Source organism: Typha latifolia, chromosome 9 (genome assembly GCF_019914945.1).
Source record: "Typha latifolia isolate L0001 chromosome 9, TyphaL0001v2, whole genome shotgun sequence".
In the NCBI taxonomy this organism is placed as follows: domain Eukaryota; kingdom Viridiplantae; phylum Streptophyta; class Magnoliopsida; order Poales; family Typhaceae; genus Typha; species Typha latifolia.
In genome coordinates this window covers 4,345,887-4,362,879 of record NC_133094.1, presented here as the reverse complement: position 1 = coordinate 4,362,879, position 16,993 = coordinate 4,345,887, and the positions used below count along the sequence as shown (strand labels likewise).

Here is a 16,993-nt window from a genome sequence, read left to right as displayed (position 1 = left end):
GTGTCATGTCTACATGTGTACTCTCTTGGATGGCCTGCCTTTTGTGCCCATGCCATGCATGAGAGAGTGCATGATATGATTCTGATACGTCTCACTTGTAGAATTTGACCAATTAATGACCACATAATATTTAAATGAACATCCAACCATGCACAACCTTAACCAAAATCTGCCACGCATCCAACTATCCAACTTGTAGTCTAGATGCAAGCTATAGCTTAGCAACCATGCAACGTGAGGATATGTCTAGATACACATAGAATAACATGCAAGCATAGCAAGAGCAACAGTACGACAACATGCATGCATCCAGCTGCCAGATTCCAAAACTTTCCTCTATTAGCCTGTTCAGATTAGGACCCCATGGCAGCATCTTTCACTTTAAATTATTGTATTAACTCAGCAGGGGAACCCAGGGACTGCCAAGTACCCGTACTGTAGGAATTCCTGCATTCGTGGATGCAGAAGACCTTTGCAAAAATGGCAGCAGATCCAAAGGTGAAGGTACCTGATACTCTCCTGTTAAGAGAGATAAAAGGAAGACTGGTAGTGACCTGCCTCTGCCTCCTGATCTCATGCGTAGGGCAAGATTCTTTTGTTCATCTGAGTGCTCCACAGCCGGACCGCCGACCACGACAAGCCTCTCGTATCAACAGATTCTGCCATTCATTCCGGGCTGCGACCGGGCGCGGCGCCATTCGGGGGAGGCCAAAAGCTACCGACCTTTTGATTGATACATATCCTTCCAAGGCCTCAACCTTGGTCATATTAGGAGGAGTGGAGGACCATATTTATTATGTTAGGAGGCCATGGCACGTAGATATTATTCATATCGCTCACTAGATTTCAACCCCCACTTGGTTGAGCAAAGAAGAAAAAGAGATGACAGAAAAAAAAAAAACAATAATAAAGTTAGATTCTGAGGCCACAGAACTAGTGTGTCCCCATGGCCGTTACCATGTCGTGAATAAAAAGTGGATTCCTATATCACTATATAGATACACTCCTACCTTCTCTCTGTACTACCACCAACCAAGTCACTTGTCTAGCCATCATCATCTTTCCTCCTCCTCCTCCTCTTTGTTATATTAAGTTACATTAGGCAGGAGGCCGGGTTTGCTATGTCAAGAGGAAGGGATCCTTTGGTCTTAGGGCAAGTCATTGGTGATGTCTTGGATCCTTTCGTCAAGTCGGCTACTATGAGAATAATGTACAACAGTAAGGAGATCACGAATGGGACCGGGCTAAGGGCATCGGCGGTGGCCACTAAGCCTCATGTCGAGATCGAAGGGCACGATCAAAGGAAGCTATATACACTTGTAAGTCACCCTAATAATTAACTTGTAGGGTCAAGATGTGATTAGGGTACAACTTGGTTGGACAGTGTGGTGTATATCCCACCTGACCCTTGTTTGATCCACGCATGACTTGAACCTTAATTGGCTATAGAACAAGAAGACAGAGCTCAGGTGAGAAATTGCTATGCCAAGAAGAAGCTAAGTTGGTCAAGTTTTGAGTTTCTCAACCTTTACTATTACCATTATCATTTTTGAGTTATAGCTAGCTGTTGCAAAAGGAACATCCGTATATTTGACTTTCTAACACTTCATCTTATATTTTTGTGTCCAAGGCCTTGTTACAACCTTTATCATGTCAAATACCTATTATTGCAAATGTTAGAGTTATAGAAATGGTGAAAAATTAATTATGTACATGTAAATAGATAGATAGATAGATAAATAGATAGATAGATAGAGAGAGAGCTAGTGGAGCGACTAGATTAGTCAACTTTAGGCAATGCCTCTCTCAGAAGAAAATAAACGACAAAGAAATAAAGTCAGCTAGGCATCCATTCCGCAAGTCACATTCTCTTATCATGAGATATATAAGAAAAAAGATATGTTATAACCTCACTCCACTAGTAACATGACTAGTGACTAGCGATTCTCTTATTCTTGGAATGTTCTCAAAGTCAACATATTTTTGGTCCACGCATATTCTTTTACTGTTGTATAATGGCTTATTCGATTATTAATTTTAATTTGTATTTAGATAACTAGTTGATTCAAAAAATTAAGAGAAATAATACTTGCATGATTTTAGATAACTAGTTGATTTAAAATATTAAACTAACTGTTAGCTAACAAACTAATAATATATATCATGTATTTAATATACATAACATTTACATGGTTTGGTGACTTATCTAGTATCCACGACCAAGGGTGAGACACGCCGGTTTCGCTTTCCTCAGACAAGTTACATCACAGTTACTAGCTACATCTTATGTATATGTATATATATATATATATATATATATATTTATGAAACACTAGTTTGATACACACTATGATTTTGAATACGAATCCAACCCATACCCCTCCGTTGACTTTGCCTTTTTGACTCTGATCCCTGAGAATATAAGATATTATTCTCAAGCAGTGAAATATGCTTCAGAATCTCATACATTCAGATATCATTGCATGCTAAAACAAACATAGCATAGAGCACAAAAATAAGCAAAACTAACTGATGAAAACTGCTGACCTTGGATTACCTCATAATTTGATAGACCATTAATTAATTTAATATTAGGAAAGAAATCGAGAGTACTACTTGCTAGAGGAAATTAAAAGCAAGAAACGCTTGAAAGTGTATTACTTCTGACAATTGTCTTTTTACTTCTTTAAATTATTAGTTTTGAATATAATTTTTAAAGTATCTGATTATTAAAGTTCATGTGCCATCCTGAATATTATTTGTTACTTTGCAATATCAGCTTATATTATGCCGAAAATGTAGATCATGGTTAATTTTATAAGTCTTTGAATAACCAATACTGAGTTGTCTAATTATCATTTTACAAGGTGATGGTGGACCCTGACGCGCCAAGCCCAAGCAATCCAAGCCACAGAGAATATTTGCACTGGTGAGCTTAGAACTCTTTACTCTTTTACATGTTTATTGTTAGATGGGTTCTCTAAACTATGTTTGTAGGATAAAAGAACTACTGAAATTAGTTTAGATACCTCTAAAATTAATAATCCACACTCTTCTGTCAACATCTTTATCTTAAGTAGAAGCAGTAGCATAATAAAATCTAATTTCAAAATTTAGGTACTAAATTGTTGTGCATATAAAAAATAAGCATGAGAAATTTCTTCTCGAAAAAGAAGAGAAATTTGGATGATATAGCCTTCAAAACTATTTATCAAGACTATGGCAGCATCTGCCCATATATATGATATATTTGACAATAAGTGGAAATATAAATCCAACCTATGACTATAAGTTCTTTAATTTCTTAAGTAAATACATGCAACCACAGAACAAAAAAGGAAAGGATTTACAGATGATTGGATGGGACTAATTATTTAATTTTTCTTATGAAATAACTCCAGTCATTTCAGCTTTTCATCAGTATATTTGTACATAGGACCACTAGCTTTACCAAGGAAAACTTAAACTTAGGGACTATTTATCTCAAAAGAGTACTTACAATTTTACAAAAAAGAGAAGGGTTGTTCTATAATGAAAAGAATGATGTAGTTATTTGCAACTTAAGATTATCATTTGTTTTTATCAAGTACTAGTGGGTTATTGTGAAAGATAACTAAATGTTATTTGTTACTCTAATTTGTCACACATATAAATAATTGCAAATGTTATGGTCATTCAGCACCTGTCTTTAATTAATTGACTCTTTCCTAAAAATGAACATGTTCCGTTACATAATGTTGCCTTTTCATTTGATAAGATGATTCATGAGGCTACAAAGTTCTTATATAACATGTCAACTGGAATAAAATACATTAACAATTAGAATTTCTTATATAACCATCTCGTGATAAGTTAAATTTGATCAGAAAACTAACAGAATAATTGAACTTGAAGCTCCCTTCTTTTTTTTTCCTCTATTTATGTGAGTGATTCTAACTTTGGATAACCAACTTATCTTTACGTGCGCCATGGTTTCCCATTTCATTGGAATTATAGTTAATTGCGCATCAGTGAGGTGTCCATTAGAATCAGATGATTCTTGATTGACTTTTGCATGAAACTACTATATAGTACACCTGGTAGAGTTCTTCTCTTATTTCCTATTTCCTTATCATATTTACTTTTTTCTTGTTCAAATCAACAATAGTGGTCGTACTCCAGCATGAGTTACTTTGACGTTTATCAAGATGTAGATCTGCTGAAGTAATAAAAGTTAGACGACTTCTAAAATTATTACCATTTTCATAAAATTGGTTGTATGGGACACTATTAGAGTTCAAACACAACCTATCCACACAACCTGCAGGAATTGAATCTAGCTTTCTCCAAAAAGGAGGGGATTGTTTCTTCCTCTGAACCAGCCAGCTCAGGGCTATGTCAGTCAGTATTATTTAGGTAAGAACCAAGAATTTTCATACTCCTAACAATCTTTCAAGTTCGTAGAAGATACAGTTCATAAATTTGTTCTGCTTCTTGACTATCTGCAAGAAAATCATCACAGTGCAGGTGAAGGAATATCTTCTAACTTCATTAAGATTTAGTAGAAGGACTAATGATTATGACTTACATTTTGTGTATACACCAAAGAGGCTTACGAGATATGTTTAATAGGACAAACTCAGCTGTTAGAAAAGTTAACTTTGCTATTGCATCTCAGATATATCATGTTGTGGAATCATGAGTTGCAAGTATCTTTATTATTTTATTTTTTTGGAGGAATGAATATGAAGCTGTTATTTGACTATGCAAACAAGAAAAAGTGCACTTAATGTATATTTTTTTTTTGTCCATTCACGTGTGCATACACGATTTAGCATCTGAATACACATTTTAATACATGCCAAATATTATAAAATTGATATATATATAGTCGAGTAATCTTAAGGATACATATTGGCATGCCTTCTTTGTTTTTTTTTTCCTTTGTGGCACATCAAAAAAAAATTAAAATTGTGAATCCCTATTTTTAGCTCATGAAGATGCTGAATTTCAGGTCGATTTTAACTGCTTTTGGGCTTGATTGTAGATTATGCCATTGCAATAAATGTCCATAGATCAAACTTATAACTTCTAAGCAAGATGATTTAGCTCTTGAATCTCTACTAGGTGTTGGGTCTGCAAGCAAACAGAGCTAGCGTATATTTCACCTATCCCAACAAACTTTTAATGAAGGAATATAAAATCTTGGTAATATTTTTTTGAGAAAAAGATATATATAATCTAAGTTTTTATAGAAGAAATACATAATAATCTAAGATATATATAATAATATTTTGAGAAAAAGATATATATATATATATATTTCACCTATCCCAGTATTTTTCAGACATCTATATATTTAGAATAAGGTGCACCAAGTACTAATGAAGTAATGAATCAAACTTATACTTTTGTAGATTTTCATTAGAAACGCATGAGAAAGAACTAATTGGCCCTTTGATGATCTTATAGGTTGGTGACAGATATTCCGGAAACAACTGATGCAAGTTTTGGTGGGTGACATTTCTACTACTATTCTCATCCTCTTTTTACTTATATTTATACATAATATATATAAAAATTGCTGCTAGCTTTTTCTTTACATTATTGCATTATTTCTTGTTTTTTTTTCTTCTCACACACAACAGTTGGGGAGTGAAAATATACGTGGGGCAGACTAGTCCGAGTTTCAAACTTAATAATTTTATTTTTCGAAATACTTATCAAGATTTTGATTTGCTAGCATGATCGATTTAAGTTCTTAAATCTGTCAACCACACAAATTTTCTGGTCTTAATTTTCTTGGATTCTTGAATCAATCAGCACAAATTGGAGCCAAGAACATAAGGAATGGCAAATGGATTACACTTAATAATTGTAATGTAGGCTAAATGGCATTGCTAATATATATGGCACATAAAATTTGTAAAACAACATGGAATAAAAAAGGTTCAACTTTGGTTTTAGAGTATGTATTGTTGATTTAGTTCATCAAAACTTGAATGAAACAAAAGTTCACTCATGATTTATTCACATCAACTTTGTAGAATTAAAGGTTTTTTTTTTCTCTTAAGACAAAAAAAAAAGCATTATTGTTTTCTAATGAAAGAATAACTATTGTGCTTGCCATAATTCATGAAATTTGATGCAAATAGGCATACATTGAGTTTTCTTTCAGTTAATGCATCAAATATGAACTCTTAGACTATTTTAACATTAATTTAGAGAAGCAATAGAGAAAATGGGCCTATTATTGTTGGGTCCATTTGCAGTTTTACTTCAATGTTTTGAAGTAAATGCTTCTTTGGAAGGACAATGCACTCTATAATTGTAAGAATAGTGATATTAGCCAAGCAAATTAAAAATGACGACGGAGCAGGGAATGACAAATATATCCTTATTTTATCCCTCTTTATTATTACAATCATTCATCCTTATAAGGATATTATTGTCATTTCCTATTAACCTCGTCACCTTCATGGTTGCTCTATTCATATCACTATCCCACTAACCCTAGAGGTAGATAAGGATTAAAAAAAAAGAAGAGATTTTAGAATGCAAAAAATATTTATCAATAACTTTCTGTCTTACATAAACAAATAATTCAAACTTTTAAATAAGGACAAGATAGTCTTTTTGTAATTTAAGTCGAGTTTTAATAGTAATTTGTTAGACTTATTAATTGAAGGAACAATATTTTGGAAATAGGTCAATAATTTCGGTGTGTAATTATAATATTTTTAAAGAAAAAACACAAAAATTAGTGGCAATTAGGTATGGAAAAAAAAAAAAGAAGAAAGAAAACTCCAAAAGAGGATCAAGTCAAACATTGAGAGAGAGAAGAGAGAGAGAGAGAGGGGGGGATGGGCCCCGCTCCCGGTATATGACCGCACCTATTATTTTTGATGCAGGTCGGTGAGAGGGAGGAGCAGTTGGACGGTTGTTATCATCTCGCCCAACGGTGCCTCGAGATGCGTGATTTTATTCTCTGTGGGCCCCACTTGATCTAGTAGCCAGCGTGGCAGGGCTTCAACCGGCAAATCCTCCTCCTCCTCCTCGCAGTGATCTACGCGATGCTGTGTGTGGGCCCACAAGAAGAGAACAAAATATATATATCTAATTTTCTACGGATTATTTGATGGACGGACTTACGGTTCTGATGTCTCCCTCTGCATGCACTCTTGAGTGAGAATATTATCTATTACTTAAACCCTACATGCTAACCTTTAAACCAAACCTAACCTTTGGCAAAACATCATCATACTCTCATTCTGCATACATACATATGCATTAAGTGTTAATTATATATTCACCCTTTGAACTATGACTCAGTATCATATCATGTACACTGCACTACCTGAATCATTTTGACCTAGCTTGCTAGTGCATACTTTTCCCTTTTATCAGCTTTCATACATAACATTGGTAATAATATCATTAGTTAATGATAACTGGATCTATAGATTCATCTTAGATAGTTGTTTTTGCAAGTTCTACATAGCATATTACCATGCATCCATGCATGTGCAAGTTTTTTTTTTTTTTTTTTTTTTTAAATTGCATTGATTTATACCCCTTTAGCCTTCATAGTTATAATGCTATATGTGTGTGCTTGTCTGTTTATTTTTCAGCATATTTGTTGTGTGTTTGTATTCATATATATGTTAAAAAGATGCAAATTAAGACAGAAAAAAAGACCCCAGAGAAATGATATAACAACAATTGATGATATATTACACCTATTGGAAGATGATAAGGAACTCTCTCTCTCTCTCTCTCTCTCTCTCTCTCTCTCTCTCTATATATATATATATATATCTGTTTGCTTTCTTTTCGAAAATGTATGATGTGTTAGGAACTGTAAATGAAAGAAGACTTATGTTAGAAGTATTAGTCTTAATTAAGTGTCAGGAACAAAAAGGGAGTAGTTAATTGACTAAGTTCTGAATGAATGTTGATGAACTTTCTAGTCTTATGCACTTATTTTAAAGAAAAATGAACAGTTCTTTCTAAATAAGAAGTATTATTCTCTAGATCATAAGCAATATACTTTTCAGATGACATCAAGTAATAACTTTATTTCTCAAGAAAAGTGTCACCAGGTAATGAATAGTTCACTGTGTCTAATTATAACATTCTTGAGTTTTGAAAAATCCTTTTTTTTATTAGAAGCTTTAAAACATTTTACAACCACATTAAAGTACTGAAATGCTTTTCATATGTTAAATGAGAACTTTATTTTGGTCAGTTTAACTAATATTAAATTGTATCTTTAAATCATGGAATTACATGTTGCTTATAACACAAACTTAAAAGCAATACTAAATAAAAGCTGGAAATGTGGTTTATCCACAAAATGCGTAGACCCAGGCTTTCATAATTTAAATTACTTTCTGTTACTAGGTTTTCACTAGCTTTTGAGTAAATTAGCATGTTACTTTTGGTATGGAATATGAAACTATAGAGAAAAAAAAATTCTCTAAAATATAACATAGAATTTATACTTGTCTGCCTCCTAATATTTTTGCACATTCATCCAAAGAAGAGGTAAGGAAAAAAAAAAAACTCTAAAAATATAACATAGAATTTATACTTGTCTGCCTCCTAATATTTTTGCACATTCATCCAAAGAAGAGGTAAGGAAAACAAAATTATAAGCATTTAGGGAATTGAATTTTGTATTGCTTTAGAAGACATTCACTATTATTACTAAGAGTATGACATTCGAAAGAAGTAATTTAAAGAGAATTTAATTTCTCTAAGAAAAGTGCCGCCCGCCCCGCTACTACCACTTCTTCCCTGATCCTTTGTAAGAAAATTATATTTTTGCAAAACCTAAAATAATGAACACAATGTTTCAGGAAATGAGATAGTCCCCTATGAAGGTCCGCGACCGTCGGCAGGAATTCATCGTATCATTTTTGTGCTATTTCGACAGGAAGTTCAGCAAACTGTTTATGCACCTGGATGGCGCCAAAATTTCAATACTAGGGATTTTTCTGCCTTTTATAATATTGCTCCAGTAGCCGCCTTATACTTCAATTGCCAAAGAGAGACCGGTGTTGGAGGTAGAAGGTAGATAATATCTTAGAATTAATATTTTTTTCTGCATAAATACATAAATAATAGAAAGCAGAAGATCCAATATATATATATAGAGAACACAAAAAATATATCTATGCAGAATTACAACTTTTAATTTGTTTAATATCTATTTGAGTTCAATAGAACAATCCGCAGAATATGTTTGCATTAATTTTTCAGTTCCATTTTCTTTACTTCCTACTCATCTGAATAAAACACCATAGTAGGTAGATTTCAAGGTTGATGGACATAGATCCTTTCTTATTTTTAATTTCGATATTTCCTTCTAGCTACAGTAATACAATTTAGTTGAAGTTTTGTATTATTATTATTATTATTTTTCGGATCAAATAGAACATAGAGCTAGCTCAAATTTTTTAACGAAGTTTTGGACTTATTTTATATTCATCCTTATTGTATGACCCAAGCATTGTATGAGTAACATTTAAGACAGATAATTAAATCTAATGATAATACTAGTAATTGAGAAAAAATAATATTGACACGGCATTTTCATCATCATTTATATCTTAGCTCCTGAATGAATGATCCTTTTCCTTTTATTGAACTTATGGTCCAGGAGAATACCAACCAAAAGTATGTACTTCTTGCTTGAATTGGTAGTACTTAGATTTATAGTTTCCAAGAAAATGATTTCTGGATTATAGAGTAAAATCTTCTTGTTGAATCAAAGGTTTTAACGAAGAACTGACGAACTTATCGATCGGGAGTTTTACCGGTGGCTATTCATATTCATGATAATGGAAATACAAGCTATCAAGGAGTTGAATTCAGTGAGACTTCATGTGACAGAGGAAAGCATCTACTAATCCATTTGGTGGGGATATGATGTGCTTCTACTTTTCATTATCATTAATTGCTATCTTCTTCTTCTTCTTCTTCTTCTTCTTCTTCTTCTTCTTCTTCTCTCTCTCTCTTTCTTTGTAAGATTAATTTCCTTATTGTCTGTCTCAGTAGTTATTTAGGAAGGTAGCTGTTGCTCCAATTCATAACTCTCATATTGTAGAGGATGGCACATGCAGGAAATAAAATACTCCATCATCATTTGCAACATCAAGAGCAAAGTTGAATCACTAATAAATTTATGACGTGTACTTACTCCATCTATATCTTCATGCATCAGGTTACATAGTTATATTCACCTCATTCTCCTTTTGATGTCAATTATCATCACTTAAACAAGCTTATAAGTCTCAGACAACTTATAAGAGAACCGAGAAACCCAGTTCAAGAAATCAAGCATGGAACTACATAAGTGCTCTGAAGTAATCAAAAGAATAAATTAATTTCCCATTTCCTGAAAAAGAGAGCTCAAGAAAAAAGAGAAAAAAAAAAACCGGAGAGAGTAAGGGCTCGGAATTGGATTATTATTTTGTTACGCTTTCTCTAGATTTTCCACCAGATGATGGCAAGAAGAATTTGATGCGTTTACGTAGACCAAGAGGCCAGCCAAGATTGAACATCCGGCTTTGAAGAAAAGCGAGTAGGAATGGAGAAGGTGTAATCGTAGCCAAAGAAGATATGATCAATGTATATATTCCACGGCAGCTTCACAGAGGATGCAAGTAGATGGTCCTCGGAAGCAATTCTTGATGAGATTCTACCTAGTATGGGTTTGTCTAGGCGAGATAGAGAAAGATTCTGACCTTTGTGGGAACCGTAAGATTCTAGTCGTGGAAGCGGGATGAAGCCTTTTTTTATATATTTTTTTATATCATTTATGAGCGCAAAGACTAGATATTGGCATAATAAAGAGATACAAAGTTACTTAGGCCGATGAGTTTTTAGCTGCCTATTCTAGGCTTCAAGTCATATGCGTCGTCGAATAATTGTTCTGAACCGCACTACTAAATATCAACCGAATCAAGTCAAGCTATCAAACTACCAAACAATTTCTTCATAATATTATTTAGAGTTGGAGTTAAACCACGACCTCCTTGGTCACAAGAAATGTGTCTACTAACTTTACTAAAGTTGATTGGTGGGATGGAAGCCTTTGACGCCAAAAAAAGTTGATTTGGGTGTATAGAGTATGATTGTGTATAAGTAAATCTCTAAGAAGTAGGGTAAATTCGTGGTACATATAATTAAGCTATACAATTTAAATTCAAATATATAGTCAAGTCACATAGTTATATAAAAGAAGAAATAAATTTCAAATTCAGTATTGTATTTTTTAGAATCTTGTCCGAAGCTTAAGGGACACTCAAGAGCGTCCGTCCGAGTGGCACGCATAATACAATGAAGGAAAGTTCATATTTAGAAACTGACTTAGAGTTTTCTCTGATAATTTATCCTAGTGTGAAACTCAGATTTTTTTTAATCTCTATTTAAATGATTTAACAGCAAAGGATGAGACATCTATCTAATAAAAAACTTAATGAATTTTTAGTCTCAATTTAAAAAGTTCTCTAGCTTTTTCATGGCGCATAACTTTCATTAAACAACGAGAAGTGCTACCACATGTGTTCTAGTGCTGACATTCAACCGGAGGATGATCATAAAGAATCGAAGGAGTTAAATTGAGTCATCTACATTGACTACCACTATTGACCATCAAGGCGTTTGAGAGATGCAAAGTGATGTATTGCAAGGACTCAAAAATAATCTAATCACGAAGTAGTTAATTGAGATGGACTTCAAGTAAGAGATGTGAACTTTAACATTTAGATGACATACTGTTTAGTGGTTTATAAGTACTTATTCTTACAAATGGTATAATATAAATGGATCTAATTTGGGCAAATCTACATTATTTTTTTTCCCATTTGATAGATTGAGAGGTTTTTCACATTAAAAAATCATGGCCACGTGTTTCTCGTGTTTTATTTTTCCTATTCTTTCTCGACTTTTTTCTTTCGTACTCTTATTCAGTTTTTTGCTCACCGACTTGAGTTCGATTTTCTTAGTTTCAATTATATCTGGATTTTCTTTCCTATCTGGTTTCAGTTTTCAAAGCACAACTCTAAATTAATTTTCTAAACCTAGTAGGATTTAGTTTTCTTACTGGGCTTGACTTTGATTTCGACATTTTTGCTTTTCATATCTCAAAATCCTGTCAAACTAGAAATCTCTATCTCCTATAATATTAGAGCGGATTTCTCTTCTAGATTATTCTAATTATCCTTACAGGAAAGCTAGAATGAGGTTTTTTTTTTTTGAAGTCAACAGATGAACGTGTTTAGATTTCTATAGTACTGAAAAGTAAGAGAATAGATGGTACTAAAGCCCATTGAGAAGTGGGACAAAACAGACATTGAAGGCATGGGTTGCAACAACAAAGCTATCAAGGCCATCTTCAATGGCATCTCTGACATATCAATACCTATGAAATTGCAAAAGAAGTGATGGACGAGTCAAATACCTTCAACGAATTCTACAACAAACTAGCTAAGAGACGTTATCAACCCAAGCTTCAACCTTGGCAAAAGGATCCTAAAAGCAAGGTCGTGAGAAAAATCTTTCGATCTTTATCTAAACAATTATAAACAAAGGTAACTTTCATAGAGAAAGGAAAGATATCGATACCCTCAAAGTTGAAGATTTGGTAAGAAATTTGTAAACTTAAGAATCTTCGCTTCATCTTCCTAAAAGATAAAATGTATTGCTTTTTCATCAATTAAAAAATGAAGAGTTAGTCATGACTACGATATCTTAATCCTGCAATTGTTATCTTATTTGCCGAAAAGTTTAAGAAGTTCTTCAAGAACACTAATAGATGGCAGAGAACTCCAAAGGAAGGAACTCTAAAAAAAAAGGAAAGACTTCAAATGAAGCAACTTGTACTCTAACTTCTACTTGCAAAATAGGAAAAATAAAAGAATTGAAGTAAATGGGTGAAATGCTCTAAGTCTTGGTTCTGAACACTTTGTTAAAGAATATCCAAACCTAAAGAATGAGAGCAAGGCGTCTGACAACAACTTGGTGAAGGTGGTTGTATCAAGTTTGATTGGAGTGGTCAAAGGTGGGGAACACAGATGATCTCCATTGTTTAACTAGGGAAGGAAATGTCCTAGTTTGTGTTGATTAGGAAGTGATCCAATTTGGAGAGGGTGGGGCTGGATAATAGTTAAATCAAATCAAGTGCTTGCTTTTGAGAGGGACATCGAGCATACTATTTGATCATAGGAAAGACTTGAAATGGTCAGTCATGCTCACAGAGGTGGCACTATTGCACTAAATGAGAGATCTTGTGGAGCTAGAGTCTCATGGTGGTTCAAGGAAAGGGTGTCAGTCCTCTAAGGCTGAGGAGCTAAGTTTTATCCAGAGTGATCGTTGGGATCATAAACATTAGTAATATATGTAAAGTTGGATGTTTTGTCGTGAAAGAGGATGGAAAAACACCCTTCACAGTAATTAATCTTGATCAGTGACTAAGAGGGAGGACCAATCAACTAGGAGGTGTTTGTAGTGAATGTGCAGTGTATTTGTTATATTATGTATTTGTAGTGAATGTGCAGTGTATTGTAGGTTAAGGAAGGAAAGAAAGCAAAGGAATGAAGAATATTCTATCTTCTACATTTTTTTTTCATACTAAGATAAGTCCGATATTTATACAAGGAGTAAAATTAGGGATTTTCACACACCCATACAATTCTACCAACTCTTTTACTATATTCCAGCTGTCCTGACATCTGATTACACACTTGTACTATTTCTTAGCTGTTAAGATCATCTAAAAATTTTAGCCATATGAGGCTTTGCTTGGTCAACAAGAAAGTCATTTTTTAATTTGTTGTTTTGTTTGAGTTAGCTATAGCTTGTAGCTTAACTACCAACACTCTCCTTTAAACTACTAGCAGGAGTGACACCCAGAAGATCCCTTAGGTAAAAGAACCTTTCTTTAGGCAAAGCCTTGATGAAAATGTTAGCAACTGATTTATAGTATAACATCTCAATAATATTGTTCTGCAATGCATCTCTTATGAAGTGATACTTTCTCTTAATGTGTCTAGTCGTGTGATGAAAGACTGGATTTCTTGTCATTGCAATGACAGAAGTATTGCCACATTAGAGGGGTTGCATCCAACTGAACCTCACCAAGATCATTTAGGACAAACCTCAACCAAACAACTTGAGAAGTAGCTTCTGTTGCATTGACATATTCTGTTTCTGTAATTGACAGAGCAACATTTTGTTGTTTTATAGATGCCTAAGAAATTACTCATGAACCAAATGTAAAAGCACATCCTCAAAGTGCTCTTCATGTCATCCTCATATCCTTCCTAATCACTATCACAATAACCAATCATTATTGCTGATTTTTCTCTTTCATATTTAATGCCATAGTCCAAAGTTTCTTGTGTGTATGCAAGGACCTCTTACCAGTTTCCATGTGAATTTTGCTTGAACAATGTATGAATCTTGAGAGTAGATTATATGCAAATATGATATCTGGTCTAGTAGCAATGAGATATAATAAATTCCCACCATGCTTCTGTATAAATTAGGATCTGTTGCTTTACTTCCATCATCTTTCTTTAACTTCTCATTAACTATAAATTAGGATCTGCAACCTTCTTGCCCAAATTTCTCAAGAAATGTTTGAGCATATTTCTTTTGGTGAATGAAAATATTGTCAGAACTTTGAACTTACTCTAATTCCCAAAAAATGATGCGGCAATCCTAAATTAGTCATCTCATACTTCTTCATGTCCTTCTTGGACTCTAACATCATTTCTTCATTGCCACCAGTGAACACAACATCATCCACATATATTGACACTATGAGTGTATTTACATTGTTCACTGTCTTGGTGTACAATATAGCTTCACTTGGGCTCCTCCGCAAACTTATTTTTAGTAAAATAGGAATCTATTTCTCATATCAAGCTCTAGGAGCTTGCTTCAAGCTATATAAAGCCTTTTATAATTTACAAACTTTCTCTTCTACATCCTTGACCACAAAACCCTCCAGTTGATCTATATAGACCTCTTCTTCCAATACACTATTTAAAAATGCAGATTTGACATCAAGCTGGTATAACCTCCAATCCTTCTTAGCTGATAAGGTAATCAGTGTTCTGATGGTGTATAATCTTGCAATTGGTGCAAAGGTTTTATTGGAATCCATACCAAGTTGTTAAGCATATCCTTTTGCTACGAACATTGCTTTATTTTTTTTGCACTGAACCATCCAAATTAAGCTTTGTCTTGTAGATCTATTTGACACCAATGACTGATTTGTCACTTAGTCTATCAACCAATTGCCAGGTTTGATTTCTCAATCATTAACACTTCATTCTCCATTGCTTTTTGCTAGGCAACATCCTTCTCTACCTCTTCAAAGTTTTCTAGTTTTATAATACAAAAATTTCAGGATGCATATATTTCATTTAAACTTCTAAGCCTCATTGGTGTTGAGCTGGGAGTTGAATCTTGTGATCCAAATGCTTCGTGAATTTGCATTTACAGCTTGAGAGGATTGAATTGGGGATAGAACTTGAGTTATAGTCTCATCAAATTCCGATTCATTTCTAGAATTTTCAATTTCATTGTTATTGATTGGAACACTAACAAATTGCTCAGAATTTGTTTTCCAATTCCAATGTAATTTTTCATTGAAAATTACATCTCTTGACAAGATAGCTTTACTAGTTTTCAGATTAAACAACCTATAGCCCTTTCCACAACTGTCATAACCAGCAAACAAATATTTTGTTGCTGATTTATCTAGTTTTTGCCTTAATTGTGTAGGCACATGAGCATAGCAAATAGAACCAAATAATCTTAGATGCTTAACTGATGGTTTTCTTCCACTGAAAGCTTCAAATGGAGTTTTTTGCTTCAATACTTTGGTTGGACACCTATTCAACAAATATACAATAGTATTAACAACTTCTCCCTAGAAAATATAAGACAGTTACTTCTCATGTAGCATTAACTTTGTCATCTTAACTATTGTTCTATTTTTTCTCTCAGCAACTCTATTTTATTGAGGAGTGTAGGCAGTAATCAATTGCTTCTCTAATCCCATCTCTTTACAGAATTTATTAAACTCATTTGAGTTGAATTCACCTCCCATATCACTTCTTAATCTTTTAATCTAGTATTCACTTTGCTTCTCAACCATAAGCTTAAACTTCTTCAACACAAGAAAAACTTCTAATTTTTGTCTCAACAGATACATACGACATGGGCAATCATTTATAAAAGTGACAAAATATCTATTTCCAGCGAGAGCTGCAGTTTGCATAGGTCCACAAATATTAGAGTGGATGAGTTCCAAGGGTTTGGAAGCTCTCCAGATTTGATCTTTAAAAAATAATTTCCTATGCTGCTTCCCACGTGCACAATCTTCACAAATTTCATTTGCTTCATGAATCTCTAGAAGACCATACACCATCTCATTTTTCTACAAACTTCTTAAACTTTGAAAGTTGAAGTGCCCCATTCTTTTATGTCAGAGCCAAATAGTCTCCATAACATATGCTCTCATAGCTATTGGATTCAAATACTTCAAAGAGAGAGGAAAACTTATGTTGTCCTTTATTCTCACCTTAGCAATCAGATTATTAAATATTTTTTGTCTTCATAAATTGCTGCTGCATGATCTTCGAACACAATGAAGTAACAATGCTCCATCATCTACCCTACACTTAGTAGATTTTCATCTATGCAAGGCACTAACATCACTTCTTTGATGTGCCTCTTACCTTTCTTAGTCTAGACTATAAGAGTTCCTTTTTCAGTTGCATTCACCAACACACCGTTACCCATTTTCACCTTTGATGTGATATTGGTATCTACATTGATCAGCAATGTCTCATTCATTGTCATCCAAGTATCACACATTGCCATCTTTTACTAAAGTTGTAGATTGACAAGCAAAGAACACATTGCCTTCTTCATTTGCCTGATGTGCATAGTTAGCCTACTGATTTCCATTTGCAGTGTACTCCTTTTGCAT

General features: G+C 33.7%; 1 protein-coding gene across 2 annotated transcripts; it reads left to right on the top strand.

The window, feature by feature from the left end:
• Nucleotides 1–987: 987 nt before the first annotated feature.
• LOC140795802 (protein FLOWERING LOCUS T-like) lies at nucleotides 988–10,135 on the top strand. Of its 2 annotated transcripts, XM_073148587.1 has the most exons (5): nucleotides 988–1,319; nucleotides 2,868–2,929; nucleotides 5,452–5,492; nucleotides 8,841–9,054; nucleotides 9,758–10,135. In XM_073148587.1, the coding sequence occupies exons 1-5, from the start codon at nucleotides 1,122–1,124 to the stop codon at nucleotides 9,762–9,764; spliced, it is 522 nt and encodes a 173-aa protein (XP_073004688.1). In that variant the 5' UTR covers nucleotides 988–1,121; the 3' UTR covers nucleotides 9,765–10,135. The 2 variants fall into 2 exon arrangements, 1 of the variants encoding a protein (XP_073004688.1); XR_012110357.1 differs by lacking the exon at nucleotides 9,758–10,135 and having other exon boundaries at nucleotides 1,176–4,395; nucleotides 6,891–8,984.
• The last annotated feature ends 6,858 nt before the right edge of the window (nucleotides 10,136–16,993 follow it).

Coding starts and splice junctions, on each gene's coding strand:
- LOC140795802 (XM_073148587.1), top strand. CDS start 1,122: ATGTCAAGAGGAAGGGATCCTTTGGTCTTAGGGCAAGTCATTGGTGAT. Junction 2,930..5,451: donor CACAGAGAATATTTGCACTG/GTGAGCTTAGAA, acceptor ATGATCTTATAG/GTTGGTGACAGATATTCCGG. Junction 5,493..8,840: donor AACAACTGATGCAAGTTTTG/GTGGGTGACATT, acceptor ACAATGTTTCAG/GAAATGAGATAGTCCCCTAT.